At 41.1% G+C, this 22,268-nt stretch overlaps 1 protein-coding gene across 2 annotated transcripts in view; it reads left to right on the top strand.

The window, feature by feature from the left end:
- SCN8A (sodium voltage-gated channel alpha subunit 8) overlaps nucleotides 1-22,268 on the top strand; it is a 219,613-nt gene that overhangs the window by 153,061 nt on the left and 44,284 nt on the right. For both annotated transcript variants that reach the window (XM_037031019.1, XM_037031018.1), the window contains 2 exons: nucleotides 7,634-7,766; nucleotides 18,104-18,342. In XM_037031019.1, the coding sequence (XP_036886914.1) occupies nucleotides 7,634-7,766; nucleotides 18,104-18,342 (372 nt within the window). The remainder of the gene's footprint in view (nucleotides 1-7,633; nucleotides 7,767-18,103; nucleotides 18,343-22,268) is intronic.

Here is a 22,268-nt window from a genome sequence, read left to right as displayed (position 1 = left end):
AGAAATGGAACAAGTATACACTAGGTTTAACTTTCAAAGAACAGGATTAAAGTTGTCAATTTCTTCCTCTGTTGATAGTTTTGTACCAAGCTTCCTTAGAAGCTGAATTTTTAAAAGGCAGCATCCCCTGACCTTTAAAAAGTTATTCATTCTCCTCCTCCTTCCCCAGCAAATGAAACAAAATGAAGAAAAATATGTAGATACCTCCATTTACCAAAAACAAAACCTGAAAAGGTAGGGAAGGGAGGATGGGAAAGTGTGTGTGATCTTTCCTCTGGTCCTTTTGGGCCCCATCCAGGTGAAAGAACCAGGCAGCTGAGCCAGTAGCAGGATCCTGAGCAGCTTCTCCGTGGAAGGTGGCTGCAAAGCTGCTTTATACAGGCTAGTGTCTGCTGCAGGTTTTCTTCCTGTCAGTTGGCTATAGTCTGTCGCAAGAAACATAGCCAGCTTCACTTTTGGGAATGTAAAATGCTACAGCCACTTTGGAAAACAGTTTGGCAATTACTCCAAAAAAATTAAACATAGAGTTACCATATGACCCAGCGATTCTACTCTTAGAGATATACCCAGGAAAATTGAAAACAGGTGTTTACACAAAAACTTGTTGGCAAATATTTATAAAATTATTATTCATAATAGCCAAAAAGTGGAAACAACCCAAGTGCCCACTGACTGATGAATGAACAAAATGTGATACATTTTTACAATGGGATATGACTTAGCCATAGAAAGAGTGATAGGTGCTACAACATGAGTGAATCTTGAAAAACATTATGCTAAATGAAAGAAGCCAGGAATGAAAGGCCACATATAATATGATGTAATTTATATGACATGTTTAGAAGAGGCAAATCCACAGAGACAGCAAGCAGATTACTGGTTGCGAGGGGCTGGCTGGTAGAGAGGGTTTGGGATTGACTGCTAACAGGTACCATATTTCTCTTTGGTATGATGGAACTATTCTAGAATTAGATTATAGTGATGGTTGTACAACATTGTAAATACACTAAAAGCCACTGAATTGTATACCTCAAAGTGGTTAAAATGGTGAATTTTATGTTATGTGCATTTTATCTCAAATTTTTTCAAACTGAAAGAAAGAATAAAAAGAAAGAAACAATAGTCAAGTACCTGGACTTTCAGTCCTAACTTTCAAAACCTCACCCATCTAAGAAGGAGTTCCAGGACATAACCACCCACCTTGGTATCCTGTGTACCCTGATTTTAACAGATTAGATTTTCTTAGTGTAGATATATTTTTCTCTGGATGTTCCCTTAACCACCACTCCCCCTTGCTTAGCACTTTCATGTAATGTTCTTTTAAGCCCTTTTAGTTTTTGTCCTCATAAGCAATTAGCGATTGTGAATGTGTTTGCCCTCTACCTCTTCATTAATCAATCTGATTGATGAATCCTGAGAGATTGCATATACAAATGGACAATGACCTGATCACAGCATAAAAATAGAACTTTCACCCACAACCTGCTCAAGAAACCAACCCCCCGATCTATAATAAACAAGAGAAAGCCAATCTGCTTTGGGTCAAACTTAGAGGAAGCCAAATTTCTATCTTGTGACAATCCAGCAAGCTAAACAATAACTTCTGTAACAATCAGCTCAAAATGGCCATGACCTGGTTAATAACTGACAACTTCCCTGATTTTTGTCCCTGCTTCCGACTGAATTGGAACCAACCAAAGAAAGCCAACATACACTCCTGACAAAGCACACAGGATACCCAGCTTCTAGTGAACCTGCCTACAGCTGCCCGGTGGCAACTGCCTCTCGTCGGGGAAACAGAAGCCTCTCTGTCTCCCACTGTAAAGCTTTACTACCCACTCCCTTGCCGCCTTTTGAGTCTGCTAAAACACGCGTGGAGTTGACTGACTCCCTCACTATGTCAGACTCAGGATAAATAGCCTTTACTTTTCTTGTTTAGTTGATCTTTGTTTATTTCCAAAATACCGGTACATCTTATACACATTTACACCCTCTGCATTACCTGTTCCTTTTCAGTGGAATTCTCTGTAATCAGTATTGCAGTAGTACATTGGGTAACCCGAGAGTTACCAAGGTTGGTAAAACCAAGGTAGAGAAGGAACTCTCCAACCAGTTGAGGATTGTCCCTTAAGCCCTCTTTACCACAAGATTCTCCCCAAAAGTACCCTAATACTCCTTTCTAGTCAGTCTCCTCCCACTTCCAGGTAACCACTTCTGACTTGTGTCTCCTTAGATTAGTTTTCTTTCATTCTTGTGGACTCATGTAATATGTATTTTTTATTTGGCTTCTTTTACTCAACAAGACGTTTTGGAGATATATTCATGTTGTTTTATGTATCAGTAGTTCACTTGTTATTGGTGACTGGTATTTCACTGTGTATAAATATATCCCAATTTTAAATTTATTTTCCTGTTGATAGATATTCAGGTTGTTCCCAGTTTTCAGTAGCACGAATAAACTTGTCAAGAGCATTCTTGTACAATTCTTTGAAGATAAATGTTCTCACTTATATGAGATAAATTCCACCTCACAGTGGAATTTCTGGGCCATATGGTAAATGTATGTTTAACTTTATAAGAAACTGCCAAACAGCCCTCCAGAAGAGTCCCACCATTTTTTAATACTCCCGATAACAATGTGTTAGGGTTCCAGTTGTTCTGTATCCAAGCCAATGTTTGGTGGTGTCTTTGATTTCAGCATTTTAGTGGGTGTAAAACGTGATCTTGTTGTGCTTTTAATTTTAATTGCATTTCCACGATGATTAATGATTAGCTCTTTTTCATGTGCTTATCGACTTCTGGTATCTTCTTTGGTTCATTGTTTATTCAAATCTTTTGCCATTTTAATTGAGTTGTTCTTTTTATTATTTATCTGTTAGTTTTTATATGCTGTGGATATAAGCCCTTTATCAGATACATAAATTTTTAATTTTGATTAAGTCTAATATGTCAGTTTTTCCCCCCTTTTATTATTTCTTTGCATCTGTCTGAGAAATCTTTGCTGGTCTGTGAGATTATGAAGATATTTTCCTTCTATAAGCTTTATAATTCTGGGTTTTACAGTCAGGTGCCTGATGCAACTCAAATTAACTTTTGTGTATAAAACTACATAGGAGTGGACCTGGGTGGATATCCAGTTTTTTAGCACCATTTGTTAAAAAGACTTCTTTTTCCATTGAATTGACATGACACTTTGGTCAAAACCAATTGATGTTGTACATATGTAGGTCTGTTTCTGGATTCTATTCTACTCCTTTGATCTATTTGTCTATGCCTATCTATACCAATACTATATTTGTTTTAACTATTATAACTTTTTTAAAAGTTTTTATTTATCTTTAGAGGGGAAGGGAAGGAGAGAAGGAGAGAAATATCAATGTATGGTTGCCTCTTGTGGGTCCCCTGCTGGGAACTGGCCTGCAACCCAGGCATGTGCCCTGACTGGGAATCGAACCATCATCCTTTGGTTCATAGGCCCGCACTCAATCCACTGAGCTACACCAGCCAGGGCTAACTATTATAACTTTTTAAGTCTTGAAATGAGATAGTGTGAGCCCTCCAAATAAAAAATATTTTGAAATATTATTAAATAATCTTTTAAGAAACTATTTTGCTATTCTAGACCTTTTAAAAAAGATTTTTCTATTCTGGATCTTTTGCATATCCTCATATATTTTAGAATCATCTTGTTAGTTTCTTCAAAAAAGCCTAGAATTTTGATACCAATTGCACTGAATTTATAGGTCAGCTGGGGAAGATGGAGCATCAATTATATTGAGCCTTCCAATCTATGAATATGGTATATTTCTTCACTTATTTAAATCTTCTCAAGTTTCTCTCAGCAAAGTTGCATAGTTTGTAGTGGGGGTTTTGCCCATCATAGATTTATTCCTTGGCATTTAAAATTTTTTAATAATTTTTATTTTTCAATTACCATTATATTCAATATTATTTTGTATTACTTTCAGGTATACTTTTGATACTATTGTGAAAATATAATTTTTATTTTCAAGTATTTGTTCCTAGAATATAGAAATAAAATGGATTTTTATATGTTGAACTTGTATCTCATGACCTTGATAAATTAACATTGCTTCTCTTAGACTTGGGGTTTTAAAAAATATAAATTCCATAGGGCTTTCTACGTGCACAATAATATTTTCTGTGAATAGCAGCAACCTCATTCTTTATGACTTTTAAAATTTTTTCTTGCTTTTTTGCACTAGCTAGGACTTCAGATACAAAATTGAATAGAAGTGGTGAAAGCAGACATCCTTTCTTATTTCCAGTATTAATGGAAGATTTAGTGTTTCATCAAGAAGTCTAATGTTGGCTATCGATTTCATAGATACTCTTTATCAGATCAAAGCTGCAGCATTTTGAGAAACTTTATTATGTAGAAGTGTCAAATTTTGTTAAACGTTCTTTTTCTTCATCAGTGATATAATCATGTGGTTTTTCTCCTTTGATCTCTTAGTGTGATGAACAATATTGACTTCTTTTATGATATTAAACTATCCTTACTTTCCTGGTATAAACACTGTTGGTCATACTTTGTTATCTTTGTATATACTGTTGGATTCTATTTGCTCATATTTGATAAAAATTTCACGTCTGTTCATGACGGATATTGGCCTCTAATTTTATTTTCTTGTAATGTCTTTGTTAGGCTTAGTATCAGGATTAGCTTTATAAAACAAATTGAGAAGTATTCCCTTATCCTCTGTTTTCTGAAAGAATTTGTGTAAAATTGGTTTTATCTCTTCTGCAAATGTTTGATAGCATTCACTTGTGAAGCCATCTGGGCCTAGAGTTCTCTTTGAAGTAAGGCTTTTTAAGGATGATTTCTTGAATATGACCTGTTTTAATTTTGTTTCTTTTTCTATCAGTTTTGATAAGTCATATTCCAATAAGTTTGTCCCTTTCATCCAAGATGAAATGACATAAAGTTGTTCACAATATATTCTTCTTCTCCTAAAAATGTCTGTAAGACTTATAGTAATGTTCCCTTTTTTATTCCTGAAAAATTATAATTTGTATTTTCTTGTTTCTCCTTGATTAATCTTACTAGGGGAATTATCGATTTTATTAACTTTTTTAAAAAGATTTTATTTATTTATCTTAGAGAAAAAGGGAAGGAGAGAGGGAGAGAACTATCAATGTATGGTTGCCTCTCGTGCGTCCCCTGCTGGGAACTGGCATGCAACCCAGACATGTGCCCTGACTGGGAATCAAACCGCCATCATCTGGTTCGCAGGCCCGCGCTCAATTCACTGAGCTACGCCAGCCAGGGGTTATTAACTTTTTTTAAAACAACATTTGACTGGTTTGATTGTATATTGCTTGTCCATTTACTAATTCATTAATCTCTACTTCTATTTTTATTCTTTTCATCTGCTTACCTAGAATTTAATTTGATCTTTTTTTCTTAAGGTTGAAGCTTAGAGCATTCATTATATTGATTATATCTTCTTTATTTTCTAATATAAGCATTTTAAGTTGTAAAATTTTTACTAACCATTCCTTTAGCTGCATCCCATAAATCTTAATGTATTGTGTTTTCATTATTGTCAGAAGCATTTTCTAATTTTTTTTTAAGATTTTATTTATTTATCTTTGGAGAGGAAGGGAAGGAGAGAAGGAGAGAAGCATCAATGTATGGTTGCCTCTCATGAGTTCCCTGCTGGGAACTGGCCTGCAACCCAGGCATGTGCCCTGACTGGGAATCGAACCATGACCATGTGGTTCGCAGGCCCGAGCTCAATCCACTGAGCTACACCAGCCAGGGTGCATTTTCCAATTTCCTTTGTGATTTCATCTTTGACCCATGGGTTTTTAGAAGTCTGTTGTTTAATTTACAGATATACAGTCATCTGTTTTGGATATCTTTTTGATAGAACCAGTTATTTGGATCTATGGTAAATGTCTTGCCTGTATGAAAAGATAACATAATGAATTTCTCTTCTTACCTTCTAAAAGTTCCTAAATACGGGCTTTGAAATTTTCATTTTTTTGGTATCTTCTTTCATTTATTTCTGTTTTGAATCTTAAAATATATTCTATAACACATCTTATTATGGAACAGATTTTAATTTTATAGAAATTATCTCCACATATCCCTGTTACTGTTTACTTTCATTTTACACATAAAAATATGAGTGTCCATTGAATGGGGCCTTTCTGTGTCCATTTTTAGATGATTGTAATTTTTTAAATGTGTCCATTTATCTGATTTATTAAATGTCATGAATATCAGGCTGGGAATTATAACCAAAAGTGGTTTCTCAAAGAAATATACCTTCTGTGGCCTGAGGTCATGGTTAATAAGTCATTCTTGCATATTCAGGTGTTTGGATAGCAGTGCAGTCAGGAATTACCAAGGAAGAGGTGCTTTGTCCTTTCCATCTCTTCTGTAGCTCTGCCAAACAAACCAACCCGCAGGTGAGACAAATGAGTGGCTGGATCATTGAAAGTTTGATGAAACATTGTGATGAGATAAATTATAATCTTCCAGGAACTTTCATTCTACGGTTTTTAAAACCTAAACATATATAAGAACAGAAAGGCTTTCTGATGTAGCTCTCCAGAGATATTTATTTTCTTTTTAAAATTGGTAGGATCATTCTGGTATGGATCAGATGGGTACCACTCTAGCTTCATACAAACAGGAGTGATGGCGACAGTCTGTGCCTGTTACCTTCACCATGGAAGGGTCAGGCAACTTTCCACGGATAACAAGTTAAAGTGGACAGCATGGTTACTAGAAAGCTAGGTTTTGAGCCATCGCATTAAACCTGATCTGCTGTAGAATAATCAGGTTGGCACAGAAAACACAAGCAAGGGATATTAAGCAAGGGATATTATGCTGTAATCTAACATACTAGTATTGCCCACTGCAAGTTCCTGGTATTTTCTGCTGTTTTTCTCTGGTTGGAAATTTGAATGTGGCAGCTTAACTCACAAAATAAAAATTTAAAAGATAAGATAAATGTATATGATGCAGTATATTTAATTAGGACAGCTAAAACTTACCAGACTCTTTACAGTGGCTTGGAGGAAATTTGGGGTAGAACTTGCTCACACTCAGTGAGGCCCAGGTGTGGCATCTGGAGGCAGCAGCTTGGCGGAGTGACAGTGTTCCTGCAAGTGGAGCAAACAGTGTTTATTAACACTCAGTGCGACCGGGGACTTGGCCCTTAATGAATTTCCAGACAGAGGTGGATTTGACTTATTTTATCATGCGGTCCAATTCTAGTCCAATGCTGTAGCTCTGAGACTAGGACGGGAAAATTCAGGGGTTCCCTGTGATGGCATTGCCCCCGGGAGCTGGTCTTTCTAATCTTATGTTTGGAATTAAGCAGATGAGGTATTTGGGTCCCAGCCAGACTCGTGGGTGCACTGTAGATTTGTACAAACCGGAGTGACTTTGTCTTGTCATCTGTACAACTGTAAGGATGGCCCATGGCCAACTTGTTGCATGCTACTTCTTGAGGTTAATAGGCTTGTAGGATCAAGGTAAAAAGTTGAAGGAAGAGCATATATCCTTGCTCACAGCTTGGGCTGTCAATCTGGTAAGGCTCAGCCTTAATGTTCATAAGACTTTACTCACCCCATTTGCTTTTTTTCCCCCCAGGGTACAACTGAAGTGGAAATTAAGAAGAAAGGTCCTGGATCTCTCTTAGTTTCCATGGACCAGCTGGCCTCCTATGGGCGGAAGGACAGGATAAACAGTATCCTGAGTGTTGTTACAAATACATTAGTAGAAGGTATGTGTCCTGTGGTCAGTCTGAACTGCTGAAATACAAATATGTCATGTGCGTGATAAATGTAATCCCTGTCCCTTGGTCTGAGTTTTGTAAAAATTGTGTCTAAGCTTTAGGAATAGTGTACTGATTATAGAAACGAGCATCCCAAATCTGCACATAGAGAATCCAAATTCAAAGCTGCTGCCAGCATTGTACACAGGTAGGAAATACATATGAAGGGATGACATGAGTGTGAGCCAGAGGAGCTGAAGAAGCTTTTGTAACCGTCATCATGAGGAGCCCGTGGGATGACGTGCGGCATAAAGGAGTGTGGAGTGAAGAACTGTGAGGATATAGGATGATGGAGTCCCCCTCACACCCTCTACCCCAAACCATATCTTCTTCTTTTCCTTTTTAGCTACTAACAATATTTTTGGTTTTCCCGTAAGGACAAATGTACTGTGCATTTTTTTAAAAAATTTATTTATTTATCTTTAGAGGGGAAGGGAAGGAGAGGAGAGAAGGAGAGAAATATCAATGTATGGTTGCTTCTCATGAGTCCCCTGCTGGGAACTGGCCTGCAACGCAGGCATGTGCCCTGACTGGGAATCGAACCGCGATACTGTGGTTCGCAGGCCCGCGCTCAGTCCACTGAGCTACACCAGCCAGGGCTGTACTGTGCATTTTGATTGCACCTAGTTCTGCCTCTCTTCGAACACCCTCGCGTACTCATCAATATATTTGCTGTTGACTGGGTAAGCCGAAACCCCTCTCCCTCCGGCACTCTGTGCCGCCCGAAGAGCAGGCACTGTTGCATCGCAGCTCGGCTGCGGTAAAGCTGTTGTCCGTGCCTGAACTCAGGGTCAGGTGGCTCCATGACGACGCTGGGCTTGCTGAGGAACATCTGAGTGTTTCCCATTTCCCCCTAGTCCCCAGCAAGTGATAGCTTTCTGTCCAGTTGTGGTCTGCATGCCAGGCTCCTCTTGCTTTCTCTGGAGCCAGATGCAGTGGTGAAGTTTTCTCTCTCAAGTTTCTGATTGATTCTGCATGAATCTTCTTCATTTCATCATGTTGGTTTAGCTGACTTGCCCCATTATAGATCTAGACTATTTTTTTTCAATTACAGTTGACATACAATATTACATTAGTTTCAGGTGGACTACATAGCGATTAGACATTTACCTACCTTACTAAGTGATCACTCCAATAAGTCTGGTACCCATTAGACCATACATAGTTATTACAGTATTATTGATTATATTCCCTATGCTGTATTTTACATCCCCGTGACTGCTTTTATAACTGGCAGTTTGTATGTCTTAATCCCTTTTTTTCTCAGTCTTCCAACTCCAGTCCCATTTGGCAACTGTCAGTTTGTTCTCTGTATCTGTAGTTTCTGTTTTATTTGTTCATTTCTTTTGTTTTTCAGATTCCACATGTAAGTGAAAATATATAGTATTTGCCTTTCTCTTTCTGACTTATTTCACTTGGCATAATACCCTTAAGATCTATCCATGTTCTTGCAAATAGCAAGATTTTGTTCTTTTTTATGACTGAGTAATATTCCATTGTATATATGTACCACACTTCTTTATCCATTCTGTTCCATACTACTCTTGAAGCCTCAAATTACTGTTTTTCAGAGTTTAGACACCCAGGCTGATCCAGCAATAACTAGAGTCCCTGACATAGGGAGACTCAAAATTATCCCAGTGTCCTCGGGACAAGTTATTTTTTGAGTCATTGAATCATTTAAGCCCAACACCACTGTGTGTGTGTGCTGGGCAGGGGTGTCTGTGGTGAAGGGAGAATCCCTAGAAAGGAGCTCCCCTGGAGGGTTTACCTCTGTGCACACAGGCAGGGAATTATAGTTTACCTCGACTAACCTGGAGGATGTTGTCAGTGAAAGGACTACAGGAGTACGGAACTACTTGCTCTCAGTCACCTGAACAACTTCAGTTAATCCTGTTTTCTTTTCTTTTTTTTAAATATATTTTATTGATTATACCATTACAGTTGTTCTATTCCCCCCCTTCATTCCCCTCCACCCGAACACTCCCTCCCCCACCATTCTCCCCCCCTTAGTTTATAACCATGTGTCTCAAGTTCTTTGGATTCTATATTTCCCCCACTATTCTCACCCTCCCCCCTATCTATTTTCTACCTACCATCTATGCTATTTTCTGTGCCTTGCCCCCGTTCTCCTCCTCCCACCCCCCTGATTCTAACCCTCCATGTGTTCTTCATTTCTATGGTTCCACTCCTGATCTAGCTGTCCTCTTGGTTTGCTTTTGTTTTAGGTTGGTTGTTAATAACTGTGAGTTTGCTGTCCTTTCACTGTTCATATTTTTCATCTTCTTTTTCTTATATAAGTCCCTTTAGCATTTCATATAATAAGGGCTTGGTGATGATGAACTCTTTCAACTTGACCTTATCTGAGAAGCACTTTATCTGCCCTTCCATTCTAAATGAAAGTTTTGCTGGATAAAGCAATCTTGGCTGTAGGTCTTTGGATTTCATGACTTGGAATACTTCTTTCCAGCCCCTTCTTGCCTGTAAGGTCACTTTTGAGAAATCAGCTGACAGTCTGATGGGAAGTTCTTTGTAGGTGACTGTCCCCTTATCTCTTGCTGCTTCTAGGATTCTCTCCTTCATTTTGGTCTTGGCTAATGTAATTATGATGTGCCTTGGTGTGTTCCTTCTTGGGTCCAACTTCTTTGGGACTCTCTGAGCTGCCTGGATTTCCTGGAAGTCTATTTCCTTTGCCAGACTGGGGAAGTTCTCCTTTATTATTTGTTCAAATAAGTGTTCCACTCGTGGCTGTTTCTTTCCCCCGTCTGGTACCCCTATAATCTGGATGTTGGAACGTTTAATGATGTCCTGGAGGTTCCTAAGCCTCTCCTCATTTTTTTGAATTCTCATTTCTTCATTCCTTTCTGGTTGGATGTTTTGTTCTTCCTTCTGGTCCATTCCATTGATTTGAGTCCCAGTTTCCTTTCCATCGCTATTGGTTTCCTGGACATCTCCCTTCATTTCAATTAGTTTAGCCTTCATATGTTCCTCTAATTTGTAACTATAATCAACCAGTTCTGTGAGCATCCTGATAAACAGTGTCTTGAATTGTGCTTCTGAGAGGCCGGCAATTTCTCGGTCGCTGAGAGTTATCGGCTCTGGGACTTTGAGTTCTTGCACCATCTTTTGGGCTGTTCGTGCCTGTTACGTATCAGGATCGGAGCCCTAAGGTGTTCACCAGAGCAGGGCAACTAAGTCACTGGGTGGTGACGTTGTATGTGGGGGCGGGGTCAACGAGGAACTATGGCGTCCCGTCTGCCGCCTGCCGCTGCGACCCCCACCGGCACCGCAGCCACCACCGTCACTGGGCCCACGTGTTTCGTTCCACTGCACGAGAGTGTGCCACCGCTGTCAGCCCTCCACCACTGGGTTCGCCCCCTGCGGCCTGCACAGTCCGTCTCACTGTGCGCAAATGTGCGACCGTGGTCAGTCTGCCCCACACCCCGACTGGTTCCGGGCTGCCTGCTCACCTAGGTCGGGGGATCTGTCCTGCCCGACCTTGCTCCGCTGCTGGCTCTGTCCCTCTTTCCGTCCCCATTGAACGGTTCGTAGTTGTTGAACTTCCGTATAATTCAATTTTCTGTTCTTTGGGTGTGTCTTTGTTCTCCAAACCTTTGTTGTATTCAAACTTGGCTGTGGGAGAAGGCACAGTGTTTCCACCTATGCCTCCATCTTGGCGGAACTAATCCTGTTTTCTTTCAATCCCATCAAGGTCCTTGCCTGATAGAACATATTTAAGGTCTGCATCTTATATTGAATCTTGACTAATTTTATTCTTCAGTTGGAGACCAAGATTTCTCTGAGTGTCTATGGCACTTCAGAGAGAAAACTAACACTCTCTGTGCCTTGGCTGGTGTGGCCCAGTGGATGGAGTGCTGGCCTGTGAATTGAAAGGTTGCCAGTTTGATTCCCAGTCAGGGCACATGCCTGGGTTGCAGGTCGGGTCCCCAGTAGGGAGTGCATGAAAGACAACCAACCACACATTGATGTTTCCTCCCTCTCTTTCTCCCTCCCTTCCCCCTCTCTAAAAATAAATAAATAAAATTTTGTTTTAATGTATTTTATTGATTATGCTATTACAATTGTCCCATTTTTTCTCCCCTTTATTTCCTTCTGCCCTATTCCCCCACCTTAGTTCATGTCCATGGGTCATACATACAAGTTCTTTGGCTTCTCCATTTCCCTTACTGTTCTTAACCTCCTGTCTGTTTTGATCCTACTATTTATGCTTCTTATTTCCTGTTCCTTTCCCCCCCCATTCTCCTCCCTCCCCACTGATAATCCTCCATGTGGTCTCCATTTCTGTGATTCTGTTCCTGTTCTAGTGTCTGCTTAGTTCGTTTTTGTTTGTTTGTTTTTTTAGGTTCAGTTGTTGATAGTTGTGCATTTGTTGTCATTTTATTGTTCATATTTTTTATCATCTTCTATTTCTCAGATAAGTCCCTTTAACATTTCATATAACAAGGGCTGGGTGATGATGAGCTCCTTTAACTTGACCTTATGGGGGAAGCACTTTATCTGCCCTTCCATTCTAAATGATAGCTTTGCTGGATAGAGTAATCTCACATGTTGGCCCTTGCTTTTCATAACATTGAATACTTCTTTCCAACCCCTTCTTGCCTGCAAGTTTTCTTTTGAAAAATCAGCTGATAGTCTTATGAGGACTCGTTTGTAGATAACTGTCATCTTTTCTCTTGCTGCTTTTAAGATTCTTTCCTTATCTTTGATCCTAGGTAATATAATTATGATGTGCCTTGGTGTGTTCTTCCTTGGGTCCAACTTCTTTGGGACTCACTGAGCTTCCTGGACTTCATGGAAATCTGTTTCGTTTGCCAGATTGGGGAAGTTCTCCTTCATTATTTTTTCAAATAAGTTTTCAATTTCTTGCCCTTCCTCTACTCCTTCTGGCACCCCTGTGATTCAGATGTTCGAACATTTGAAGTTTGCCAGAGGTTCCTAAGCCTCTCCTTGTTTTTCTGAATTCTTGTTTCTTCATTCTGTTCTGGTTGAATGTTTATTTCTTCCTTTTGCTCCAAATCATTGACTTGTGTCCTTGTTTCCTTTCTGTCACTGTTGGTTCCCTACTAGTGATTAGACGTTTACATTTATTTTCCTTTTCATTTATTTATTTATTTATTTTCATTCATTTATTTCATTTTCCTTTATTTCACTTTTCATAACCTTCAATTCTTCTATTTTTCGACCATACTCAACCGTTTCTCTGAGCGTCCTGATTACCAGTGTTTTGAACTCTGCATCTGATAGGTTGACTATCTCTTCATTGTTTACTTGTATTTTTTCTGGAGCTTTGATTTGTTCTTTCATTTAGGCCATTTTTTTTTTTTTTGTCTTGACACATCTTTTATGTAGTAAGAGGTGGAGCCTTAGGTATTTGCCGGGGCGGGGCAACTTAGGTTGTAGTGCTGTATGTGGGGGAGGGGCCCAAGAGGGAACAATGCCTCTTGCTAGGCTTTCAGTCACTTTCCCCACTACCCAAAGCAACTTGGGCCCTTCTGGTGCAGAATCCCGGGGTGGGAGGGTAGTTTTGTATATGTTCTTGGACCCTGTGGGTCTTTCCAATGGACTCCTGTGAGGCTGGGAATTTCTCCCACTGCCTCAACACCCACAGGTGTTTTCAGTCAGAGGTTTTGAGGCTTTCTCTCCCCACGCTGGAACCCTGGGTTGCATGGTTTGTCTCGCTCCTCAGTTGTTCTTCCCGGTTTATCATGCAAATGTGGGACTGCCCACTCCACCAGCTGCTGCCTTTCCTCATCTGCCAGCCACCACGTTGCTGCAAGTCCTCTTCACCCCAGCTGCACGTCTCCACCTCTCATACAAGTCTGGATGAATGTTTCTTCTTTAACTCCTTGGTTGTCAGACTTCCATACAGTTTGATTTTCTGGCAGTTCTGGTTATTTTTTGTTTTTAAATTTGTTGTTGTCCTTCTCTTGGTTGTGCAAGGAGGCAACGTGCATCTACCTACACCTCCATCTTGGCTGGAAGTCCAGTAAGTAAATAAATAAAATCTTTAAAAAGAAAAGAAAACTAACATCCTCTGAAGCCATATTTTATTATTGGCAAAGACATAAGAACAAGGGAACTATCAGTGCAATGCAACAATTATTTTTTGATTACCTCAATGACCTATACAGGGTCTGGCAAGAGTCGATGCTCTGAAAATGTCTGTTGAACTGAATTTTTCTGTGTGTGGAATGGTGGGGAGTATTGGTGCCGTGGGGTTTCCTCTGGAGGCCTCATACTTTCATCATTCTACTGAGTTAACCCTCAGTCATTGGAGAATTACTATTTTTCTGTGGTCCCTTTCTTTCCTCTTCTCCCTGTCCTCTTTCTCCTTCTGTCCTGCTGTACTCATTCTCCACCCTCCACACACCAGCACATAAGTAAAAAAAAAATAGATGCAAGTGTAGCTCAGGGGAGAGAGAGAGCAAGAGACAACTGTCATTGTGTTCCTGAGAAGGAAGTCATTCCAGTTCTTTCCTTTTTCTAAGACCTGAAGTTCACATCACCTGATCCTTTCCTGCCTGTTCCTGCTCAGACATTCCTCCTGTCCCCTCCCCTAGTATTTGACTCCCTTTGTTTAAACTGATGGGACAACTGCTGTAAGCAAAGAACGATGAATGGCTGGGGCTGAATAATGTGAGAGGGAATTAAAGGACATTAAGAAAGATTTATTCCTATTTAACCACTGTTCCCTGTAGATTTAATGATCGCTACAGCATGAAAAGCCAGCACTGAATGAATAATTGTCACTGCTTCCAAGACCTTCAGTTAAGAAACTCTGACATTTTCATCCAAAGACTAAAATTACTATTATTTAAAACCAAAGAAGCAGGCTTGTACCTACCACAGTGGAGAATTCCAGCATCCTATAAATAATGGAAAATCCTGCCTGCTCTGCCTCACCCTATCCTGTTGCAAACATGCTCACCAGCATTCAAAAAACTCAGCAGAATTCAGTCAGTGGAGCCATCGGCTTTGGGGATGTTTCAGAGGACTGGAAGTGGGGTGTAGGCAGAGAGTAATGTAATTTCACTCGGCCTCGAAGCAGTGAAGCCCTGGGAGAAGGGGAGAGTTGGTGAAGTAGCAGTGAGAGAGTAGTGATGGTACTTCGCATTACTTATTCTTGGGTTAAATAGTTTTAAAAGTTCCCCTATAGAGGTAATCGGCTGTAGCTGTTGCTGCCACAAATTACTTACTCTCTTATTCAACTGACAAGCATCAGGTATCAGTACAGTTACTTTTCTGTTATCTATCTGCCTTTCCAGTGCAGCTATAGACCCTATGAGGATGGAGACTTGTTTTTCAATGTTTTCCCAGTGTCTGGCAAATGGTAGGTGCTTAAAAAGTTGTTGAATTGAATTGAATTGAGAGAAGCCCCTGCCTTCAAAAACCTCGTGGTCTGCTCACACCACCATCTCGGTGACATTGTGAGGCCCTCTCTGAAAACAATGCCCTGTACCCCAGAAGCTGAGACCTACAGCATCCTCTCTGAAAATGTCCAGCTCAAGTATGGGAAACCCTGTAACCCTTTGGCCCTCTCACCCTCTCTGTGTTAACCCATTCCAGACCCGTGGGGCCAGTACGTTTGCTGAGTTGAGTTACTTTATACACTTCCTTACTTTTAATTGACCTTTTCTAGCATTTAACACTCTACATTGCCTTACATTTGGTAGAATGAAAAAAGCCCTGAGTATCTACCCTTCTCAGTAAAGGTGGTTGAGAGATATCTAGTATCCCGCTAAGAATCTTCCTGGTGCCCCAGAGAGTAAAGAAGCCCCTCCTTGCTGTCTGGCCAAGACATAGATCCTAGTTCATTATAAAACATCACAACTGTGTCAGCTGTCAGAAATGTGAACAGTAAGTAGCTGCTTCGGCCTCCACGTGCATACCGTGATGGTGAGCAGCAGACATTTGAAGAAGGAAGGAGATAAAAAAAGGAACAGAACCAGATTTCCAAATATGTACTACAAGAATTTATGGAAATAAGAGAACCTTTTCATTTTCTTTTTTGGGGGGGAAACTAAATTTACCTTGGGAACGGAGGGAGTTCTATAAGGAAGAAGCCAAAGCAAATTTTCTTCACAGACTTCCTTTCCCACGCAGACTCCCACGTGGCGCTTACTGTGGCCCTCAGATCTGAAAAACCAAGGCAACCATTTTCTTAGCAACCAGGGAGCCAATCAGAAATCTAACCAAAGCACCCATCTAAAATAAAACCATCACCATGGGCACCGTCCAGCTGTTGGGAAAGGGGGAAGTAGACTAATTGAAGGCTTCCATCTTGCTCTTGATGAAATGTTGGGAAACTTTCTTCTATTCTGTGAACAATTTGTTTTTGTAAGAATTGGGCAGAGGGGGTATGCAGTTACAGCCATCCCCTCAGAACCCAATACCTTGTCCATAAGGATTATGATGCTAACAGGTTTGCAAAGTTACACCTCTTAACATTCTCCTAAGTCAAGGTCCTTGGACTTTTATGATCCTAGCTATTGTATTTCATATCCAGTTGGTGGAGAGCTTTGTTACCTAGGGCCTCGTGCCTAGGTGGATGTAGCTGCCAGCTGAGTGGCCCTCTGCCTTTAGTGTCTAATCACCCTTTTCTTTTTTTAATTGTATTTATTTATTTTTAGAGGGGAAGGGAAGGAGAGAGGGAGAGAAACATCAATGTGTGGTTGCCTCTCATGTGTCCCCCACTGGGGGACCTGGCCTGCAACTCAGGCATGTGCCCTGACTGGGAATCGAACCACAATCCTTTGGTTCACAGGCCCACGCTCAATCCACTGTGCTACACCAGCCAGGGCTCTAATCGCCTTTTTTAATATTTGCTTGGTAAACGACCTTAGAGATTATCTAGTCCAGTGATTTTTGGTCTGTGTTTATCAGAGTCCCAGGATTCTGGGGAAGTACCTCAGGAAAGGCAGAAGTCGGTTAGATTGGCACCAAGCTCCTCTTGTCTCAACTAGATCAATTCCTAGTTCATCTATCTTACATGTTAATGCTTACATAAAATCTTGTTAGAAAAAAAAACCAGCCCTGGCTGGTGTAGCTCACTGGATTGAGCACAAGCCTATGAAGCAAAGTGTTGCTGGTTCGATTCCCAGTCAGGGCACATGCCTGGGTTGCAGGCCAGGTCCCCAGTAGGGGACACATGAGAGGCAACCATACATTGATGTTTCTCTCCCACTCTTTCTCCTTCCCTTCCCCTCTCTCTAAAAATAAATAAATAAATAAAATAGTTTTTAAAAAATCAGGTACTGCTTCTAAAAGAAACAGAAAGAGGGGATAAGACAAAAGGAGAGGAAGAAAAAAGAAAGAAGAAAGATAATGAGGGAAGGAGAGGGAAAGAAGATAAAGAAAGATGAAAAGGTTGAAAGTAGGAAAGGCTAAGAGAAGGAGAAAGGAAGAGGAGCAGTGAGAAAGAAAAGGGAAAAGAAATGTGACTTACATTTCTAACTGGATTGTGAATTGGAAACTCCTTGACTTCTTGGGAAACATAAAGGATGTATACTGCATGGTGGCTTGGTTGACGAGTCTGATTCTGCTGTAAAGATAATAACAATAGTGGATATTTCTGCAGCACTTAGTATATGCCAGGGTGTTCTGAGGCGCTTTATTTTAGCTCATTTAATTCTCTTCAGAAATTGAAATTGCTTGTTCAAGTTCCCACAGTTAGCAAGTCTCAGGTGGTATTTGCACCAAGGTATGTCTTGCTTCAAAGTCTATGCCTTTGACTGCTTCTTTGATAATAATTGAATGATAGAATGTATAATATAATACTATTTATTGAGGGTTTACCTTGTGCCAGGACCTGTGAGCTCTGCTTTAGAAACATCAAATCATTTAATCCTTAGTGAATGGATGAGGATTAAGGACTGGTTTAGTTGTATATAACCTTAAAGTAAGTGCCATTTCAGATAAGGTCTTTGAGGCATAGAGGAGTGAGCACCTTGCCCAAGATCACACAGTTTGTGAGGGTTGAAGACAGATGAACAGGGAATGAGACTCCAGAGGCTAAGCTCCCAATTACTATGCCATGCTCCCAAAATGAATGGATTGAATTCTGTTTATCACGAGCTCATTACTGTTCACGCCTCCTGTCTCCCTTTGAGAGAAGGAATACCCACGGAAACAGTAAGGAAAGTCCACACTTAAGCCGTCTTTGTTCTTGCGTTAATAGCAGTGATAATGCCCCAAAGAAGTGTTGTACCATCTCCTTTGTTTTCTTACTGTGATGAGGGACCACCTTTGTTCTTTCTTCCCTACAGAGCTGGAAGAGTCCCAGAGAAAGTGCCCTCCGTGCTGGTATAAATTTGCCAATACTTTCCTCATCTGGGAGTGCCACCCCTACTGGATAAAAGTGAAAGAGATTGTGAACTTGATTGTTATGGACCCTTTTGTGGACTTGGCCATCACCATCTGCATTGTCCTGAATACACTGTTTATGGCCATGGAGCACCATCCTATGACACCACAGTTTGAGCATGTCTTGTCTGTAGGAAATCTGGTAAGACAGAGCGCCGTTTCCTGATTTTGTGACCGGAACATGTTTTGCCTGTAGGACATGTTTTCCTGCTACTGAGAGCAGGAGTCAAGGTGAAGAGAACGTACTAGTTAATTGGGAGACAAATGCTTCCACATATGCTGTGGGCTCAGCCGCTTCTGCTCACTGTTGTGATCCCTGGCTGTTTCCTCTTTCTGCAGAACTTAGAAGACGTCATTTAGGAGCTGTTGGCAGGAGACCAACCATGGTGACAGAATGGGAGCCATGGTATAGTGGGCTGGTTTCACAGCCTGAGCCAAGGACTTCTGGTTTTGTTTTTTTTTTTTCATTCTGTTTCTCACATCAATTCCTGCATTGGTCCAGCAAATCACTTCCCCCTTCACCTTCGGAGACAGCCACCACAAAGTAGGGGAGCTCTTTAAGTGCATTCAATGTAACTATAAATTGCCCTGTGCTGTCATACTAAGTATCCATATGGGCACTATCTAGGGGAAGTTTTCAATTCTAGGTTAGTTTCCCCTCCAGTCCAACTTCTGGGCTGTCATCCACTTTCCACCAGTAGTTGATCTGTGCCAAATTTATTGCAATATTAGCTTAAGTCCTATATTTCATTTATGATATTAATTAGAAGATAAGTAGGCACTTTTTAAAAGATAAATTACTCGATATATCCTGAGATCAAGTAGTTGTAATTTGGGGATTATCTGTTTTACTTCTTTTTTTTTTAAAGATTTTATTGATTTATCTTTAGAGAGGAAAGGAAGGAGAGAAGGAGAGAAACATCAATGTATGGTTGCCTCTCGTGAGTCCCCTGTTCGGAACTGGCCTGCAACCCAGGCATGTGCCCTGACTGCGAATCGAACTGCGATCATGTGGTTCGCAGGCCCGTGGCTCAATCCACTGAGCTACACCAGCCAGGGCCTGTTTTACTTCTTTAGTTTAAAAATCAGGAGTTGGTTGAATTCTGATAGATAGTAAAGAATCAGCTGGAAAGAATCCTCTTGGTCACCTGAGCCTCGGTGTTCCTGAGGAGTCCCACCAGGGACACGTCAAATCTAGTTGTTCTCATTGGACCGGAGCATAATCTCTTCCTGGTGTTTGTTTTTTTCCCCCTCCCTCCCTCCTCTCCTGCCTTCCTCACCTGCCTCCCTCACCTGCCTCTCCCTCCCCCTTTCCCTCCCTCCCTCTCCTTCCCTCTCTTCACACCTCTCTCTCTCTTTCTCTCTCTCTCTCTCTCTCACACACACACACACACACACACACACACCCCACAAGCTTCTGCCCTATAAAACACTATTAAGTGTTATAATATCATTTTGAGTTCTGATTCTGGAAACAAATGGGGCAAAAGGGATCCTTTGTCTGGCTAGTCCTTGTGCCTGCTGTGTTCCCTGGTACACATCCAGGAGGATTCTCCGGTCTTTCCAGTCTCCATGTCTCGGTTGGCTCACTGCGGTGATGTGGTGATGTGAGCTCTCATGCGCAGGAAATGTCCATAGTGCTGAAGTAGCTGTCCAGGAACTCTCACTGGCTCTGAAAGGTGCCTGAAGGTGGGCTTGCTGTGTGACTGGCTGGCCCAGGGCCTTAGCCATCAAGCAGCATTATTTTGAGCCAATGAACAATATCACATAGATATAAGCTTTATTTTAGTTTAGCCACGGGTTAAGTAATAAGAAATATGACTTGATCAATTTTGTTGTTGGTAGTGGTGGTGGTGTTTTCCCTATAGCATTTTTTTTCTCAAAGTCTATACTTTTACTTTTTTTTTAATGAAATCGGTTCTCAATTTCCAAGGGATTTTGAAAGGCCCTTTTACCTACCACCAGTGTAATTGCCCTGAGGCCAGGCCAGCAAATAACATTATATTTTCCTTTATTAAAAATCTACAGAGATTTAGGGTCACACCTAAATTAGAGTTGTGAGCATTCAAAAGACTTTACTGAGAACCATTAATGAAGAAAGTGGAGAGTAGGGAAGGTTGGCAGCTAATATTCAGGGATTCCATGAGGCCAGCCAAGCCGAACCAAGTTCTAAAATAAGAAAGCATGGCTGGGGGAGGGGGAGGTTCAAGGGGAAAGTAAATGTACAGTTAGCAACAGGCGTGGAGAGCAGCACATGGTTCAGGTTACTCTGGCCTGGCTGTTGGATTGCACGTGCGGGTGAAGAGCAAGAAATGAACTGTGCCTGTGGGAGTTAGAAAATACACTTTTCTGCCAATCGAGTATTAAGTTGAGCAGAAAGAACACAGAATTAGTAGTCAGAAGATTTGGGTTTGGGTTCTTGTTTGATGTAGTTTAACCTTAAATAAGCCATTCATTTCTGCTCAGAAATGTCTTAGATCTATAAACTGAGACTAGCACCGTGTCATCCTTCAGTAGTTGGGAGGATAGAATGAGAAGCTGTGCGAAAGTTTTCGGAAGAGTGGAAAGTCCTCTGTGAGTCTTGGAGCGGTGCTAGTGTAACTCCGGTGCTAGTGTAACTCCGCGGGAGGGTGTCCGAAGGCTTGGGGATTCGGGTAGAGCCGGGTAGAGCCGGAAGGAAACCTAGGAAACAGCGGATGGAAAAAGATGAGATGGATTAGCTCATGAGTGCGGCCTTGTCTTACAGTTGGAATGGGGGGCTTTTCCACACTCAGGATGGTGACTAAGTTGTGTTTGTAGATGTACAGTAGGTGTTTCTGAGGAAAGATGAGAAGTCTTCCTAAAGATCATTTGGTCCAACCCACAGGTTTTATAAAAGAAGTCAGAGCCCGGGGAGGCTCTGTGACTTACACAGCTTTTGTATTGTTTAGTTGTGATTGTCTTGCCTTTTTTGCAACCAGTTGAACACAACAGTGGGTTTATAAGGTGGTTTTTTAAACAATTGTACCAAGAAGTTTTGAGTATAGTATACTTTCTCTGAGAGTAAGTTGCTGACACAGCCTTGTCACTCCGAATAGTTTAATTTAGTGTGTTTTTTATAAACAAGTGCATCCTCCTACATAACCTCAATGTAACTGCCACAGTCAGGAAGTTACCACGGACACATTACAGCCATCTGATTCTTGGGACCCTCAAGTTTTGCCAATAATACCAGTAATGTCTTATAACAAAAGAATTCGGTTTGAGTTACATATTCCATTTAGTTCCTGACTCTTTCATCTTCTTCAGCCTGGGAGACTTCCTCAGTCTTCCTTTGACTTTCATGACCTTGACACTTTTGAAGACTACACAGTTATTTTTTAGAATTCCCTCCATTTGGGTTTGTCTGCTGCTTCCTTGTGATGGGACTCAAGCCACGCGTTTGGCAGGAAGACCACACGAGTGAGGCTGTCTCCTCCCTGTACCTACCGGGTGGCACACAGTTTCCATGCGTCACATTACTGGTGCTGTCGATTACTTGACTAAGGAGGTGTCTGCCAGGCTTCTCCCCTATAAAGTTACTCTTTTGCCATTTATAATTAATAAGTATTGTGAGGAAGGTACTTTAAAACTATCTGAATTACCTATTCTTCATTAAACTCTTGATTCGTTCCTTTATTTACTAATATCAGCATGAACTCACGGTTTTCAGTTTTATCCAGTGGTTTATACCCCATTACCATCATTTACCTGGGTGTTTAATAAACCATTCTGGGTGTGGCCAGTGGGAGCCCTTCAGGCTGGCTTCTGCGTCCTTTCATCATGTCCTCAGTGCCTTCCTTTTTTCTGTTATCACAAGATACTCCAGGCTAACTTTCGGTTTTTCCTGCCTCAGGCCTGGAATCAGCCTTTTGTAAGGATCCCTGCTTTAGGGAAAGTGATATTTAGAAGTGAGGATCTGGAGAGGCAATAGGCAGGCGTAGGTCCTCCCCCTACAGGGCTAGCTGCCGGTATCAGACCACCTGTACCAACCGAAAACCTGGAGTTCGTGCTGTCACTTCCAATTCCAGGCCAGCACTACGGGACTCG

This window comes from Sturnira hondurensis, unplaced genomic scaffold, assembly GCF_014824575.4.
Source record: "Sturnira hondurensis isolate 20B ecotype Veracruz unplaced genomic scaffold, ASM1482457v3 Scaffold0020903, whole genome shotgun sequence".
Taxonomy (NCBI): Eukaryota; Metazoa; Chordata; class Mammalia; order Chiroptera; family Phyllostomidae; genus Sturnira; species Sturnira hondurensis.
Note: the sequence above shows the minus strand (reverse complement) of the source record. Positions and strands in the feature narration are given on the sequence as shown.